We start from the raw sequence: 17661 nt of genomic DNA, 5'->3' as shown, positions 1-17661 counted from the left end.
GGCCTTCTTTTCTTTTTTTTTTTTTTTGAGATGGAGTCTCGCTTTTGTTGCCCAGGCTGGAGTGCAATGGTGTGATCTTGGCTTACTGCAACCTCCCAGGTTGCCTCCTGGGTTCAAGCGATTCTCCTGCCTCAGCCTCCCGAGTAGCTGGGACTACAGGTGCCCACCACCATGCCCAGCTAGTTTTTTTGTATTTTTAGTAGAGACGGGGTTTCACCATGTTGGCCAGGCTGGTCTTGAACTCTGGACCTCAGGTGATCCACCCGCCTCGGCCTCCCAAAGTGCTGGGATTACAGGCACAAGCCACTGCATCTGGCCGATGTGGGGCCTTCTTATGTTGCCCAGGCTGGTCTCAAACTCCTGGGCTCAGGTGATCCCCCTACCTCCTGCCAAAGCACTGGCTGCGCCCAGCCAAATGAGTTCTTTCATGAAGCCTAAGGTAATTTGAAAAAGTAAAGACTTTACCACACTGTTTACAGTCAAAGGGCTTTTCTCCAGTGTGAATGATTTCATGTCTTCGTAGGGAACTGCACGACCCAAAGGCTTTACCACACCTTTTACATTCATATGGCTTTTCTCCACTATGAGTTTTTTTATGTCTTCGAAAACAACTGGGATAATTGAAGGTTTTACCACATTTATTACATTCATAAGGTCTTTCTCCAGTGTGCGCCCTTTCATGTTCTCGAAGGGACGTGGGGCATCTAAAGACTTTGGCACATTTCTGACATTTGTAGAGTTTCCCTCCACCATGGGTTCTTTTATGTCTGTGAAGGGAACTGGAGCAACTGAATTTTTTCCCACATTCCTGACATTGGTGGGGTTTCTCCAGCGCGTGCAATCTGATTTCATGTGTCCGAAGGTAACCTGCGGAAATGAAGGCTTTACCACATTGTTTACATTTGTAAGGTTTTTCTCCAGTGTGAGTTCTAACATGAATTTGAAATAAACTGGGATAATCGATAGGTTTTCCACAGTATTTACATTCATAGCGTTTTGCTCCAGTATGCATTTTGCCATGTTTTCGAAAGAAACTGGAAACGGTGAAGGCTCTCACTATTTCCCTACATTTATAGGACCTCTTTCCAGTGTGAGTTCTTTGATGGATTTGAAATAAATCAGGAGAATTAAAGGCTTTCCCGCACACCCTGCATTCATAAGGTCTCTTTCGAGTTGGTGTTACTGTGCGCTGTGCACCACTCCTGGGAGAGACGGAGGCTTTCCCACGTTGTTTCTGTTTACGGGGCTTCTCTCCCCATTCCCCACCACACTCGGATCTTGTGTGTCCAGCATGAGCTCTCATGTGCCTGTCCAGGAACGAATGACGGAGGAAGACTTTCCCACACACGCTGCATTTGCATGGTTTCACGCCAGTATGACTTTTCTTGTTCAGGTGACAATCAGGAATCTGCCTGAAGGTTTCTCTGTGTTCACTCCCTTCTTTACGTCCACAGAGTCTCTCCACCAGACTTCTATGAAAAATGACAAGCGCATGGTTTATTCACGCTTTTCTATTAATGGACATGTCTTAAGACTTATGCTGCTACCAAAATCAGGAAAAGTGGAGCTTTTCTGCCAGGTCAGAATTATTAGAAAGGAAGTGTATTGATGATTCTGCTACCCAGCTCCCCATAGCTATTATCCAAACAGTGACATCCATGTCACAGATTCTTAGTACCCTGTCCAGACACTCAATATCTATATTACATTGAAGGATAGATTGTTGGTGGCAATCTTCTAATAATCAGTTAAAAATCTAACATTGTACTTACTTGTCTTGTATTTTTTTAAAATTTTCCTGACATGCTAAGATTCCCTCAAGAGAATCTTTATTACATTCTTCCTCTTGTGAGTGCAGATTACCTTAGCTTAATCCCTAGATTTTGGTACAGATTCTCAGTGTCCTGGTCTTTCCATTGGATTCCTAAAATGTAGACCCAGAGAAATCATTATGAATTACTTAAAATTACAGAAAAATCACTAGGTTCTAAGTTCATTAAACACTGCCACAATACCCGATAATTTTTTTTTTTTTTGAAACAAAGTCTCACTCTGCCACCCAGGCTGGAGTGCAGTGATACAATCTTTGCTCACTGCAGCCTCCACCTCCTGAGTTCTAGTGATTCTCCTTCCTCAGCCTCCCAAGTAGCTGGGATTACAGCTATGCACTGCCACACGCAGCTACTTTTGTATTTTTAGTAGAGACGAGGTTTCGCCACATTGACCAGGCTGGTCCCAAACTCCTGACCTCAGGTGATCCACCTGTCTCAGCCTCCCAAAGTGCTGGGATTATAGGCATGAGCCACCACAATTGCCCACCCCCGACCATTGTTTTTTTTTTTTTTTTTTTTTTAAAGAGACAGGGTCTCATCATGTTGCCCAAGATGGTCTCAAACTCCTGGACTCAAGCAGTCCTCCCACCGTGGCTTCCCAAAACACTAGGATTACAGGGGTAAGCCACTGTACCTGGCCCACGATGCCCGATTTATTCACCAACATATTCTCTTTCCACATTCCAAATTGTGCAACCACACTGGTGACCAAAGCACACTTGTCTTCTAATTGACTAAGGAAGGAAATGTTGTCCTTCTTACCGACAGAGGCCAGGTTCCTGAAGGTTTCCAGCATCACATCTCTGTAGAGATTCTTCTGGGAAGGACTCAGCAAAGCCCACTCCTCCTGGGTGAAGTTCACGGCCACATCCTCAAAGGCCACTGAGTCCTGAAACATCCCACAGGGGTGGAGGAGGAGGGGTGAGACTCAGCACTGGGGATCTCTACTCAATACATGGGTGATCCCATGACGCCGGGTTCTCCAAACACTCACTCCATGACTGAGTCATCAGCCTCCTCCTGTCTATCTACATGCACTTCCTCCCTCACGGCAGTTCCGGTGTGAGAACTGGCCTACTCAGAGAGCCAGCCGCAGAGGAGGAACACCCTCTCCGTGGTGGGTCCAGGGAGTCAGTTGTGCTGCTGCGTTGCCCCGAATGCTCTTTGCAGAGAGGATCTCTAGTACCCGTCACAACAAACTGCCACCACCTGCTGCGCAGACAGCACTCCTTTCAGCAGTCCTGAGTCTGGGTATCCTTAGAAAGGCCTGTTCACCAAGTTCGACCTTTGCTACTATCAGGGGGAACTTAAGACTACGAGAGGGATCCCATCAACCTAAGTGACAAAGAGGCTCACTGTGGCTAAACGGTTTAGTATTGACAAACAGGATTGTACTGACTGAACTGTTTTCCTTCTGAAAACCTACTCTTTTGCTCCAAACTAGCAGCGGTGCCTAGGAGACTAGTCCCCAAAAAAACACTCTGGGCACTGAGTCTTTAATGAGCTTTCCTAGTAGACATATGTCACACTTGTTGTCACAACTTGTCCACTGGGGAATTGAGCTCATCCCATGTGGTTATACCAAGAGAGAATATTCTGAAGGTTGCAAGCAGTTTACTCTAGACCAAATTTAATCAAGTAGTAAATAAGACTCATAATCAATATTTAATCATCCTCATGGAAGAATTTTAAAATTTCTATCAAAGCAGAATGGAGTAAGTGGAAAGATGACACGTGTTCCTAGAAAAACCTCAATAAGATGTCCCTTTTTCCAAATGATATCCTTATAAAATGTCATAAATACCCAATACAGCTGGGCATGGTGACTCACACCTGTAATCCCAGCACTTTGGGAGGCCGAGGCGGGTGGATTACTTGAGGACAGGAGTTTGAGACCAGCCTGGCCAACATGGTGAAACCCCATCTCTACTAAAAATACAAAAAATTAGCCAGACCTGATGGCACATGCCTGTAGTCCCAGCTACTTGGGAGGCTGAGGCAGAAGAATCACTTGAACCCAGGAAGTGGAGATTGCAGTGAGCCGAGATCATGCTACTGCACTCCAGCCTGGGCAACAGAGCGAGACTCTGTCTCAAAAAAAAAAAAAAAAAAAAAAAAAATCCTCAAAACAGACATTTTAGGTCAACAAAAGCTACTTTTCCAAACCTCCCACTACCTGGTGTGCAGGAATTAACATCTAATAATTGCCAAAGCCTCCTGAATAGCTGGTGGATGGCTTGCCTAACACACACCAAGGATTTCCAAACCATCACATTCAGGACAGCATACTATTAGCAGGGAGATAAACAAATAGAACAAAGGAAAAGAAGAGAGTCTTCAGTGGGCCAGTATTCATATGAAAACTTAGTTAATAATAGAGCAGACATTGTAGAGTAGTGGGGCAGAACACTTGAGGTCAGGAGTTAAAGGCCAGCCCGGCCTACATGGTGAAAACCAGTCTCTATTAAAAATACAAAAATTAGCCAGGTGTGGTGGGCCTGGGCAAAAGAGCAAGACTCCACCTCAAAAAACAAAAAAAGTAAAAGTTATGGCCATCTCCAGAAAAAACATTTTTAAAACATTAGCAGGGTATGTTAGCAGGTGCCTGTGGTCCTAGCTACTTGGGAAGCTAAGGCAGGAGGATTGCTTGAGCCCAGGAATTCAAGGCTGCAGTGAGCTAAGATTCTGTTGCTGCACTCCAGCCTGGGTGACAGAGTGAGACTTTGTCTCCAAATAAATAAATAAATAAATAAATATTGATATAATATTTTTTTTTGAGATAGGATCTCACTCTGTTGTCCAGACTAGAGTGCAGTGGTACAATCATGGCCCCTGCAGTCTTAACCTTCCAGGCTCAAGCGATCCTCCCACTTCGTCCCCTACTACCACCACACCCAGCTAATTTTTGTATTTTTTGTAGAGATAGGATCTCCCTGTGTTGCCCAGGCTCCTCTCAAACTCCTAGGCTAAAGCGATCTGCCCACCTTCGCCTCTGAGAGTGCTGGGACTACACACATAAGCCACTGTGCCCGGCCTATTCTCTTTAAATGAGGCTAAGTCATAGGTCAATAGAATGCTTCCCCTCACCTCAACCCTTACACTCACAACAGCAGCAGCAGAATACATACATACAGCAGAGCACAAAAAACTATACAACCGTACAACTCAGGCTTAGTTTCAGAAGTCCTTCAGAATACTTCAGCAAATTAGATAATTGATTACGTGGACAAATGTCTACACATACACAATATACCAAGACTGAGTCATGAAAAAACAAAAAGTCTGAATAGAGCTGTAGTAATAGGAGATTGACACAGTAATAAATTAAAACAAACAAACAAACAAACAAAAAACCGCTGGGCACGGGGGCTCATGCCTGTAATTCCAGCACTTTGGGAGGCCAAGGCAGGTGGGCAGGTGGATCCCCTTAAGTCAGGAGTTCGAGGCCAGCCTGGCCAACATGGTGAAACTCCGTCTCTACTAAAAATACAAAAAAGTACCTGGGCGTGGTGGCAGGCGCGTGTAATCCTAGCTACTTGGGAGGCAGAGGCAAAAGAATCACATGAACCTGGGAGATGCTGCTTGCAGTGAGCCAAGATTACGCCATTACACTCCAGCCTGGGCAACAAGAGTGAAACTCCGTCTCAAAAAAATAAAATAAATTAAGAAAATTAGGCCAGGCGCGGTGGCTCAAGCCTGTAATCCCAGCACTTTGGGAGGCCGAGACGGGCGGATCACGAGGTCAGGAGATCGAGACCATCCTGGCTAACACGGTGAAACCCCGTCTCTACTAAAAAAATACAAAAAACTAGCCGGGCGCGGTGGCGGGCGCCTGTAGTCCCAACTACTCGGGAGGCTGAGGCAGGAGAATGGCGTGAACCTGGGAGGCGGAGCTTGCAGTGAGCTGAGATCCGGCCACTGCACTCCAGCCTGGGCGGCAGAGCGAGACTCCGTCTCAAAAAAAAAAAAAAAAAAAAAAAAAACAGAAAATTAATAAATTGGCCGGGCGCAGTGGCTCACGCCTGTAATCCCAGCACTTTGGTGAGAGGAGCCGGGCACATTCCTCAGCCCCGGGCTCAAAACAAACAAGCCCAGTACAAACACATCCCATCCTCCCATCCCACCACATATCACCACATATCTCTCAAACTTCCTGAGCCCAGTACAAACACATCCCATCCTCCCATCCCACCACATATCTCTCAAACTTCCTGAGCCCAGTACAAACACCACCTGGAAGGTCTCCGATAAGAAGACAGCCGTTCAAGGTTTTACTGAAAGCGCGGGAACCGAAAGAATTCCTTTGTTCCCCTGTAACTTTCGGGCTATAAAAAAGCAAGCACTCGCATTGTTCGGGGCCCTCTTGTATGCTGTGTAATGGAGGGACCAGGTTCGAACTTGTCATGAAGATCCTTGCCGCTTGGCTTTGACTCTGGACTCTGGTGGTCTTCTTTGGGGAACAGAGGGTCTGGGCACAACATTGGGAGGCAAAGGCGGGCAGATCATGAGGTCAGGAGATCGAGACCATCCTGGCTAACACAGTGAAACCCCGTCTCTACTAAAAATACAAAAAATTAGCCAGGCATGGCGGCAGGCGCCTGTAGTCCCAGCTACTCAGGAGGCTGAGGCAGGAGAATGGCATGAACCTGGGAGGCGGAGGTTGCAGTGAGCCGAGATCACGCCACTGCACTCCTGCATGGGCGACAGAGCGAGACTCTGTCTCAAAAAAATAATAATAATAGGCTGGGCATGATGGCTCACACCTATAATCCCAGCACTTTGGGAGGCTGAGGCAGGCGGATCACAAGGTCAGGAGTTCAGGACCAGCCTGACCAACATGGTGAAACCCTGTCTCTACTAAAAATACAAAAATTAGCTGGGCATGGTGGTGCATGTCTGTAATCCCAGCTACTCAGGAGGCTGAGGCAGGAGAATCGCTTGAACCCAGGAGGCAGAGGTTGCAGTCAGCCAAGATCATGCCACTATACTCCAGCCTTGAAGGGGTGGCCTGCCCCTCCACACCTGTGGGTGTTTCTCGTTAGGTGGAACGAGAGACTTGAGAAAAGAAATAAGACACAGAGACAAAGTATAGAGAAAGAGAAAGTGGGCCCAGGGGACCGAAGCTCAGCTTACAGAGGACCCACGCCGGCACCGGTCTTTGAGTTCCCTTAGTATTTATTGATAATTATCTTTACCATCTTAAAGATAAGGGAGTGGCAGGACAATAGGATCATTGTAGGGAGGAAATCGGCAGTAAGACATATGAACAAAAACCTCTGTGACATGAATAAGTTTAAAGGAAAATGCTGTCCCTTGAGATGCATATGCAAACATCTCCATAAACCTTTTAGCATTATTTCAGCCTATCACATGGGGAGAAACCTTGGACAATACCTAGCTTTCCTAGGCAGAGGTCCCTGTGACCTTTGGCCGTGTATGTGTCCCTGGGTAGAGAATGGTGATGACTTTTAACCAGCAAGCTGCCTTCAGGCACTTGTTTAACAAAGACACATCCTGCACAACCCAAAATCCATTAAACCTTGAGTCACCGCAGCACATGTCTCTTGCAAGGACAAGGTTGGGGGTAGGGTCACAGATTAACAGCATCTCAAATACAGAACAAAATGGAGTCTCTTATGTCTACTTCTTTCTATATAGACACAGTAACAGGCTGATCTTTCTTTCTTTTCCCCACACAGCCTGGGCAAAAGAGCAAGACTCCATCTCAAAAATAATAATAATAATGTTTGTTTTTGTTTTTGTTTTTTGAGATGGAGTCTTGCTCTGTCGCCCAGGCTGGAGTGCAGTGGCCAGATCTCAGCTCACTGCAAGCTCTGCCTCCCGGTTTCATGCCATTCTCCGGCCTCAGCCTCCCAAGTAGCTGGGACTACAGGCGCCCACCACCTGGCCCAGCTAGTTTTTTTTTTTTGCATTTTTTAGTAGAGACGGGGTTTCACTGTGTTAGCCAGGATGGTCTCAATCTCCTGACCTCATGATCCACCCGTCTCGGCCTCCCAAAGTGCTGGGATTACAGGCTTGAGCCACCGCGCCCGGCCTAATAATAATAATTTTTAAAACCTCAACAAATACAAAACCCAGAACACCAAAGAGTTTCACTGCTGAAATCCACCAAATACTTAAAAAAGAATTGCTATCAATCCTCCTCAAATTCTTCCAAAACTGAAGAGGAGACATTTCCAAACTCCCTCTATGAAGTCAAAATTATGCTGACACTACAAAAAAGAAAACCACAAATGTCCTTTATGAATATCAATGCAAAAAAATCCTCAATAAATGCTAGCAAATCATACCTGCCATATTTAAAGGATTATATGACATGATCAAGAGAGATTTATCCAGAAAATGCAAGGATGGTTCAATGTATGAAAAACAATGGGGCCAGGTGCAGTGGCTCACGCCTGTAATCCCAGCACTTTGGGAGGTCGAGGCGGGTAGATCACTTGAGGTCAGAAGTTCAAGACCAGCCTGACCAGCATGGTGAAACCCCATCTCTACTAAAAATACAAAATTAGCCAGGTATGGTAACCCATGCCTGTAGTCCCGGCCCCTCAAGAGGCTGAGGCAGGAGAATCACTTGAACCCAGGAGGCAGAGGTTGCAGTGAGCCGAGATCACATCATTGTACTCCAGTCTGGGCAACAGAGGGAGACTGTCTCAAGACCAAAAAAGTCAGTTGCATTTATATGCACCATAAATAATGACAAAAAGAAATTAAGAAAACAATACCACAAACAATAGCACCAAAAAGAATTGAATAGGCCGGGCGCAGTGGCTCCCATCTGTAATCCCAGCACTTTGGGAGGCCAAGACGGGTGGATCACAAGGTTAGGAGTTCAAGACCAGCCTGGCCAAGATGGTGAAACCCCATCTCTACTAAAAATACAAAAATCAGTCAGGTGTGGTGGCAGGCACCTGAAATCCCAACTACTCGGGAGGCTGAGGCAGGAGAATCACTTGAATTCGGGCAGCAGAGGTTGCAGTGAGTTGAGATCACGCCATTGCATTCCAGCCTGGGTGACAGACTCCATCTAAAAAAAAAAAAAAAAAAAAAAAAAGAATTGAACACTTAGGAATTACAAAACCAAGAAGTCAAAAGACTATTTGTACACTGAAAACAACAAAATGTTGCTAAATGAAATTAAAGACACGAATTGAAAAATACCTTGTTTTCATGTGTTCAAAGACTTTACATTATTTGGCTGGGTGTGGTGGCTCATGTCTGCAATCCTAGCACTTTGGGAGGCCGACGTGGGAGGATTACAAAGTCAGGAGTTCGAGACCAGCCTGTTAACATGGGGAAACCCCGTCTCTACTGAAAATACAAAAATTAGCCAGGTTTGGTGGCGTGTGCCTATAATCCCAGCTACTCCGGAGACTGAGACAGGAGAATTGCCTGAACCCAGGAGGTGGAGGTTGCAGTGAGCCAAGATCATGGCACTGAACCCCAGCCTAGGTGACAGAGCAAGACTCCATCTCAAAAACAAAACAAAACAAAACAAAAAAAACGCCAGGCACAGGCAAATCACCTAAGGTCAAGAGTTTGAGACCAGCCTGGCCAACATGGTAAAATCCCATCTCTAATAAAAATACACAAAAAAATTAGACAGGCATGGTGGCATGCACTTGTAGTCCCAGCTACTCAGGAGGCTGAGGCAGGAGAATCGCTTGAACCCAGGAGGCGGAGGCTATAGTGAGCCAAGACCGTGCCACTGCATTCCAGTCTAGGCAATAGAGCAAGACTCTGTGTCAAAGAAAAAAGAGACTCTACATTATTTGGAAGGTAATACTACTCAAAATTATCTGCAAATTTAATACAATCCCTATCAAAATCCCGTATCTGTTTTTTGGTTTTTTTTTTCAGAAATAAAAATACCAGCCAGTCACAGTGGCTCACGCCTGTAGTCTCAACACTTTGAGAGGTCGAAGTGGGAGGATCGCCTGAGCTCAGGAGTTTCAGACTGGCCTAGCCAACATGTTGAAACCCTGTGTCTACTAAAAATACAAAAAATTAGTTGGGCGTGGTGGCAGGTGCCTGTAATCCCAGGTACTTGGGAGGCTGAGGCAGGAAAATCGCCTGAACCTGGGGAGCAGAGGTTGTAGAGAGCCAAGATCACGCCACTGCACTCCAGCCTGGGCAACAGAGTGAGACTGTCTCAAAAAAAAAAATTAATTAAATAAAATGTATATAGAATCTCAAAAAACCCAAAATAGCAAAAACAATAGGGACAGGCATGGTCGCTCACGCCTGTAATCCCAACACTTTGGGAGGCCGAGGCAGGTGGATCATGAGGTCAGGAGTTCGAGACCAGCCTGACCAACATTGTGAAACCCCATTTCTACTAAAGCTACAAAAAATTAGCTGGGTGTGGTAGAGGACGCCTGTAATCCCAGCTACTTAGGAGGCTGAGGCAGGAGAATCGCTTGAACCTGTGAGGCGGAGGTTGCAGTGAGCTGAGATTGTACCATTGCACTCCAGCCTAGGCAACAGGGCGAGACTCTGTCGCGAAAGTAAAAAAATAAATAAATTTATAAATATATAATCATACATATAATTTATAAATACGTATATAAAATCATACATATAATTTTTATATGTACACACACACATTTTTTTAAGAGATGGGCATCTCACTATGTTGCCCAGGCTGGACTTGAACTCCTGGGCTCAACTGATCCTCCTGCCTCAGACTCTCAAGTACCTAGAATTACAGGTGTTTGCCAGTGTTCCTGCCCTCAGTTCATCTTGAATTGCTAGTTACAAGCCGCTGAAGTAAATTTTTAGAAAATAACAAAGCCTACTGAAATTTTTCTTGAAGTCTGAAAATGTCTCATGAATAAAATGATTATGATGAAAAAAGTATACACTGAAAAATATCAGGCCAGGCACAGTGGTTCACACCTGTAATCACAGCACTTTGGAAGGCTGAGGCAGGTGGATCACCTGAGGTCAGGAGTTCAAGACCAGCCTGGCCAACATGGTGAAACCCTGTCTCTACTAAAAATACAAAAATTAGGCTGGGCACGGTGGCTCACAACTGTAATCCCAGCACTTTAAGAGGCCGAGGCGGATGGATCACCTGAGGTCAGGAGTTCAAGACCAGCATGGTCAACATGGTGAAACTCCGTCTCTACTAAAAATACAAAAATTAGCTGGGCGCTGTGGCGCGTGCCTGTAATCCCAGCTATTCGGGAGGCTGAGGCAAGAGAATCACTTGAGCCTGGGAGGCGGAGGTTGCAGTGAGCCGAGACTGCGCCACTGCACTCCGCCTGGGCGACAGAGCAAAACTCCATCTCAAAAAAAAAAAAAAAGGCCAGGTATAGTGGTGGGTACTTGTAGTCCCAGCTACTTGGGATGCTGAGGCACGAGAATCGCTTGAACCAGGGAGGCAGAGGTTGCAGTGAGCTGAGATTGCACCACTGCACTCCAGCCTGGATGACAGAGCAAGACTGTCTCAAAAAAAAAAAAGGCCAGGGACAGTGGCTCACACCTGTAATCCCAGCACTTTGGGAGGCCAAGGCAGGCGGATCATCTGAGGTCAGGAGTTCAAGACCAGCCTGGCCAACATGGTGAAACACCATCTCTACTAAAAAAAATACAAAAATCAGACGGGCGTGATGACCGGTGCCTGTAATCCCAGCTACTCAGGAGGCTGAGGCAGGAGAATCACTTGAACCTGACAGGTGGAGTTTGCAATGAGCTGAGATGGAACCACTGCACTCCAGCAAACCCAAATTCACATTGAAATCCTAACACCCAGCCAGGCGCGGTGGCTCACACCTGTAATCCCAGCACTTTGGGAGGCGCAGGTGGATCACGAAGTCAGGAGACAGAGACCATCCTGGCTAATATGGTGAAATCCCGTCTCTACTAAAAATACAAAAAAATTTAGCCAGGTGTGGTGACAGGCGCCTGTAGTCCCAGCTACTCGGGAGGCTGAGGCAGGAGAGTGGCGTGAATCCAGGAGGCGGAGCTTGCAGTGAGCCAAAATCGCGCCACTGCACTCCAGCCTGGGCGACTGAGCAAGACTCCGTCGCAAAAAAAAAAAAAAAAGAAAGAAAGAAATCCTAACACCCAAGGTGATGGTATTAATATTAGCGGGCAGCAACTCTGGGAAATAACTGTGATTACATGAGAACATGAGAGAGCCCTATGAGTAGGAATAGTATCCTTAGGAAAAGAGATGAGTCTCTATCACTTTCCGATGTCATTCAGTATTTTTTCCGTAATAAACCATTCAGTAAACAAAACATCATATCTGACTACTTCTGGATGTTGCCAAACTTATCCCAAAGGACTCAGCATTAATCTGTCAAATCCAGATAACACAAAACAGAACAGTTATCCACCATCACAAATTCCCCAGCCTGCAAAGGAGACGAGCTGATGTGCTGGTGAATCTTTGTAAATCAGTAATTTCTGTGTATCTATCATACCTTTTTTGTTTTTGTTTTGAGACAGAGTCTCGCTCTGTCGCCCAGGCTGCAGTGCAGTGGCACCATCTCCGGCTCACTGCAAGCCCCGCCTCCCAGGTTCACGCCATTCTCCTGCCTCAGCCTCCCGAGTAGCTGGGACTACAGGCGCTCGCCACCACGCCCAGCTAATTTTTTTGTATTTTTAGTAGAGACGGAGTTTCCCCGTGTTAGCCAGGATGGTGTCTATCTCCTGACCTCATGATCCGCCCGCCTCTGCCTCCCAAAGTGCTAGGAGTACAGGTGTGAGCCACCTCGCCCGGCCTACCATGCCTTTTTTTTGTGGGAATGTATTCATATTCTGCAGCCATAATGCAAGATTTCCTTTTTTTAAAAAAGGGTCTCACTGTGTAGTACAGGCTGGAGTGCAGTGGCGCAATCACGGCTAACGGCAGTTTCAACCTCCCAGGCTCAGGTGACTCTCCCACCTCAGTCTCCTGAGTAGCTGAGACTACAGGCATGCGCCACCATACCCAGCTAATTTTTGTATTTGTTGTAGAAATGGGGTCTCGTCACGTTGCCCAGGCTGGTCTCAAACTTCTGGGCTCAAGAGATCTTCCCGCCCCAGCCTCCCAAAGTGCTGGAATTACAGGTGTGAGCCACCTGGGCAGGAGAATCCCTTTTGACTTCCAGAGCAGACTGGGCAACATAGTGAGACCTTGTCTCTACAAAAAAAAAATAAAAATAGCCAGGCATGGCGCATGCCTGTGGTCCCAGCTTCTTGGGAGCCTGAGGCAGGAGGATTGCTTGGGCCCCAGAGGTTGAGGCTGTAGTAAGCCATGGCTGTGCCACTGCATTCCAGCCTGAGCTGCCTCAGAAGGAAGTGTCTTTCTACTGTTTCTGGCCCCACCCCACCCCCAAGGGCCAGCAGGGACTCCCTCTGGAATTTCCTAAGGAAATTTATTTTCAAAAGAAAGAACTCCCTAGGAGGCTCATCAAACAATCAGGAAAGATTAACCACACCAGGACAGACTTTTCACCTGTTCTTCCCAGGGCAGCTGGAACAAATCCCTGGACGGTCCTGAAACCCAGGACCAGTAAGATAGGAGGGTGGGCTGAGGACCCAATACCCTCTGAAGTTCCCAAGAGGAGCCTCCACTCAAAGACAGTCTGACAAGGTGTCCGCGCCTAGGGAAGGTAAAAAGAGGGCAGGCACAGTGATTTTTTAAATATCGGAGTGTCTGGGGGTTATTTTCTGCTTTGCTCGCATGTGAAATGTTCACAAACGGAAAACGAACCTTTTAAGAAGTGCCATCTAGGGCTCCTTGGAAAAGATGACAATTAAAACGCTGGGCGCAGTGGCTCAAGCCTGTAATCCCAGCACTTTGGGAGACCGAGGCAGGCAGACCACCTGAGATCAGGACTTCAGCATGGCCAACGTGGTGAACCTGTCTCTACTAAAAATACAAAAGTTAGCTGGACGTGTTGGCGGGCACCTGTAATTCCAGCTACTTGAACGCGGGAGGGGGAGGTTGCAGTGAGTCGAGATTGTGCCACTGCACTCTAGCCTGGGCGACAGAGCGAGACTCGTCTCAAAAATAATAGAAATAATGAAAATAATAATAATGTGAAGCGAATGTAGTGGAGGGAGAACTTAGGGTTGAGGAATGCGGGGAAATTTAGGGATTTACTGCAGTCCTGGGAGGAGCGAGGCTGGCGGACGGGGTCGTGGGTTTGAAACCCAGTTTCCCACACCTTTGGAAGACTCCGAAGGAAACGGGGGCCGCCTAAGGGAGGAGGAACTGGGGACCCCACAGGCCACGGCTCCTCCCGCACGAACCCCACACCCGAGGCAGGATCCCCCCAAGGCCCTCCTGTGGCCCCAGCACAACCTGGGGAGACGCGGGGTTGCGGGCGCGGAGCTGCCCTGAGAGGGCTCCGGGGCCGGGACATGACACCCGGGGTCCCGGCGGCTGGTCAAGCTCCACCCTGCGACCGAGGGGACCAAGGGTCGAGCTGTGCCTGGGGGACTCGGGTCCCAGACCCCACAGTCGCCGCGGGGAGCCCCGGGTCCCGCCACTGCCGGTTCCGACCAGCTCTTCCTCAGGTCTCCGGACGCCCGACTTCGCACGCTCACCATTTCCGGCTTCCGGGTTTCCTGGGTCCTCCCTGGGGCTGAAGCAGCCAGAGCAGGTCCCACAGGACAGAATCTGCGGTACCCGGGGCACCAGGGGCCTCACCGAGGAACTAAAACCCGGACCCGCGTGTGGGCCCGCGCGAAAACTGACCGCTTCCGGCTTTGGAAGTTGCCCCCCCTCTCGGCGCACCTGATTGGACAGTTTGCCCCACAGCGCCTCCGACTGGATGGCGCCCCAGGCCCCGCCCCTGGGGCTTGAGCAGCAAGGAGAAGTGATCGGAATCCTAGCTCTGTGGGGTGTGACAGACAGGTACTACCTGCAGCCCCTCGCAGGGCGGGACTATCTCTGGGACCTTAGACTTGGGCTTGCATGGAAGCAGAACTTGCTCCTGTTAGGGTCAACCCAACCAGACTGTTCCCCTCCTTCCCCCATAAGTCTTACAATACAGTCCTTTGTGACCTCCACACAACTCCACCCCGGGCTAGAAGTAGAACCCCTCCCCACTGACCCTTCCAGTAACTGTTCAAAAGACTTCAGCTGAAATGGCAGACAGTTGCAGGATGCGGTCAGAACACCTGTCCACCTTGCATAACAAAGCTGGCAAAAACATCTCCAGGATGCGGTCAGGACACCTGCACCTCCGACTCAGTTCTCACACCTCGACCCAGTTCCTTGCCCTATAAAGTCCTGTTGTAGTCTGTAAGCGGGGCTGCCTCCTCTGACTGTGGTAGGGCAGCCCAGCAGGTTAATAAAATTTACATGATTGACTTCAGGTCTCTTTGTCCTTTCTCTCGGCTGACCTTACAGCTCCTGGTTTTCCAGAGCAGGCCCTGTAGGCTTCCTGTACTCAGTGGGTCCTTCCTGCTGCTGCTGCTGCTGCTTTTTTTTTTTTTTTTTTTTTTTGAGACGGAGTTTCACTCTTGTCGCCCAGGCTGGAATGCAGTGGCACGATCTCAGCTCACTGCAGCCTCCGCCTTCCAGTTTCAAGCGATTCTCTTGCCTCAGCCTCCCGAGTAACCGGGATTTCAGGCGCCTGCCACCACTCCCGGCTAATTTTTGTATTTTTAGTAGAAATGGGGTTTCACCATGTTGGCCAGGCTGGTCTCCAACTCCTGATCTCGTGATTCGCCCGCCTCTGCCTCTCAAAGTGTTGGGATTACAGGTGTGAGCCACTGCGTCCAGCCCCTTCCTGCTTCTTTTTCCAGAACACTGGTCACACGAGTGTGCATGGAATTCCAGACTCCGTGTTCAACGAAGCCATCCCCATGCCTTGGAGCTGGGGAGACTCCCAGGTCACTGGAACAGGTAGGAGGCCCTGATGTCCTCCAGAGATCAGGAATTTAAGATGAGGCTATTAGTCCTATGGCCAAGGCTTCCCACACTTTACTTCTCAGGCTACTCGTTTTCAGTCAATAAAATGAAAACACGCCTTAAAGGGAACAAAATTATTAAATGCAGGGAGAAACTGGAGTAAACCACTTTTTTTTTTTTTTTTTTTTTTGAGACGGAGTCTGGCTCTGTCGCCCAGGCTGGAGTGCAGTGGCACGATCTCGGCTCACTGCAACCTCTGCTTCCCAGGTTCAAGCGATTCTCTTGCCTCAGCCTCCCGAGTAGCTGGAACTACAGGCACATTTCCCCGTGCCCTGCTAATTTTTATTTTTTGTATTTTTTTGTATTTTTAGTAGAGACAGGGTTTCACCATGTTAGCCAGGATGGTCTCGATCTCCTGACCTTGTGATCCGCCTGCCTTGGCCTCCCAAAGTGTTGGGATTACAGGCGTGAGCCACCCTTGCCTGGCCTGGAGTAAACATTCTATAAAGGTATTTCTACCAGAAAGGGGTCCAGTCCCAGACTCCAAGAGCAGAAGGTTGGACCTTGCATGGGAAAGAATTAATACTGGAGAAAAAACTGAAAAAGTAAGTATACCGAACTGTATAGTGGGACAGAAACATGTCATTCCTATTTTTACTGAAGATTATCTTATTCAATACTATCTGATTATTAAGTCCTATTACATTTCCTTTCTCCTTTTACAAAGTCATGTATCTTAAGAATATGCAGCCAGGCATATTCTCCAGCTTGGGTGAGAGTGAGACTCCGTCCCAAGAAAACAAAACAAAAGACAAGGACCGGGCACCGTGGCTCACACCTGTAATCCTAGCACTTTGGGAGGCTGAGGCGGCGAGATTATTAGAGGCCAGGAGTTCAAGACCAGCCTGGCCAACATGGCGAAACCAGTCTCTACTAAAAATACAAAACATTAGGCCGGGAACGCTGGCTCACGCCTGTAATCCTAGCACTTTGGGAGGCCGAGGCGGGTGGATCACGAGGTCAGGAGTTCGAGACCAACCTGGCCAACATAGTGAAACACTGTCTCTACTGAAAATACAAAAAATTAACCGGGCGTAGTGGCCCGCGCCTGTAGCCAACTACTTGGGAGCCTGAGGCAGGAGAATCGCTGGAACCCGGGAGGCTTAGGTAGCAGTGAGCTGAGATCGTGCCACTGCACTCCAGCCTGGGCGAGAGTGAGACTCCATCTAAAAAAAAAAAGTACAAAAATTAGCTGGTGCAGTGGCATGCGCCTGTAATCCCAGTTACTTGGGAGGCTGAAATGGGAGAATCGATTGAACTGGGAAGGCGGAGTTTGCAGTGAGCCGAGATCGCGCCACTGCACTCCAGCCTGGGCCACGGAGTGAGACTTCATCTCAAAAAAATTAAAAAGGCCGGGTGCGGTGGCTCAAGGCTGTAATCCCAGCACTTTGGGAGGCCGAGACGGGTGGATCACGAGGTCAGGAGATCGAGACCATCCTGGCTAACACAGTGAAACCCCGTCTCTACTAAAAAATACAAAAAACTAGGCGGGTGAGTTGGCGGGCGCCTGTAGTCCCAGCTACTCGGGAGGCTGAGGCAGGAGAATGGCCTAAACCCGGGAGGCGGAGCTTGCAGTGAGCTGAGATCCGGTCACTGCACTTCAGCCCGGGTGACAGAGCAAGACTCCATCTCAAAAAAAAAAAAAAAAAAAAATTAAAAAAAGAATATGCAACAATATAAGCTACAAAATTTAAATAGCCAATAAATTTTAAGTTTAAATAAATTTGCCGTATCAGAGGACAAAAAGAAACATAAAATATTGTTACTATTTGTCACACATACTAATTGTTTAATCCTACTGATTGGTACTGGTAAGTAGTCCTAATGTGGTTTTGTTCAAATTGCGTTTATGCAACAGTACAGTTAATAATATAGAACCCATGTAATTTC

At 47.7% G+C, this 17661-nt stretch overlaps 1 protein-coding gene across 5 annotated transcripts; it reads right to left on the bottom strand.

The window, feature by feature from the left end:
* ZNF101 (zinc finger protein 101) lies at positions 1 to 15218 on the bottom strand. 5 transcript variants are annotated; one of them, XM_025367865.1, is made up of 4 exons: positions 15160 to 15218; positions 2599 to 2721; positions 1864 to 1924; positions 1 to 1472 (listed from the first exon to the last, which is right to left on the bottom strand). In XM_025367865.1, the coding sequence occupies exon 4, from the start codon at positions 1301 to 1303 to the stop codon at positions 380 to 382; it is 924 nt and encodes a 307-aa protein (XP_025223650.1). In that variant the 5' UTR covers positions 1304 to 1472; positions 1864 to 1924; positions 2599 to 2721; positions 15160 to 15218; the 3' UTR covers positions 1 to 379. The 5 variants fall into 5 exon arrangements, with proteins under 5 accessions (XP_025223650.1, XP_025223648.1, XP_025223649.1 ...); XM_025367863.1 differs by lacking the exon at positions 15160 to 15218 and adding an exon at positions 14400 to 14578 and having other exon boundaries at positions 2595 to 2721; XM_025367864.1 differs by lacking the exon at positions 15160 to 15218 and adding an exon at positions 14400 to 14531.
* Between the last annotated feature and the right edge of the window lie 2443 nt (positions 15219 to 17661).

This window comes from Theropithecus gelada, chromosome 19 (assembly GCF_003255815.1).
Source record: "Theropithecus gelada isolate Dixy chromosome 19, Tgel_1.0, whole genome shotgun sequence".
Lineage (NCBI taxonomy): Eukaryota > Metazoa > Chordata > Mammalia > Primates > Cercopithecidae > Theropithecus > Theropithecus gelada.
This window is presented reverse-complemented; position numbering and strand designations above follow the sequence as displayed.

Excerpts from the sequence above, each read along its gene's own strand:
- ZNF101 (XM_025367863.1), bottom strand. Across the intron at positions 1,925-2,594 it reads CAGGAACCTGGCCTCTGTCG|GAATCCAATGGAAAGACCAG; the intron begins GTAAGAAGGACA and ends TCTACATTTTAG. Across the intron at positions 1,473-1,863 it reads AATCTAGGGATTAAGCTAAG|AAGTCTGGTGGAGAGACTCT; the intron begins GTAATCTGCACT and ends CATTTTTCATAG.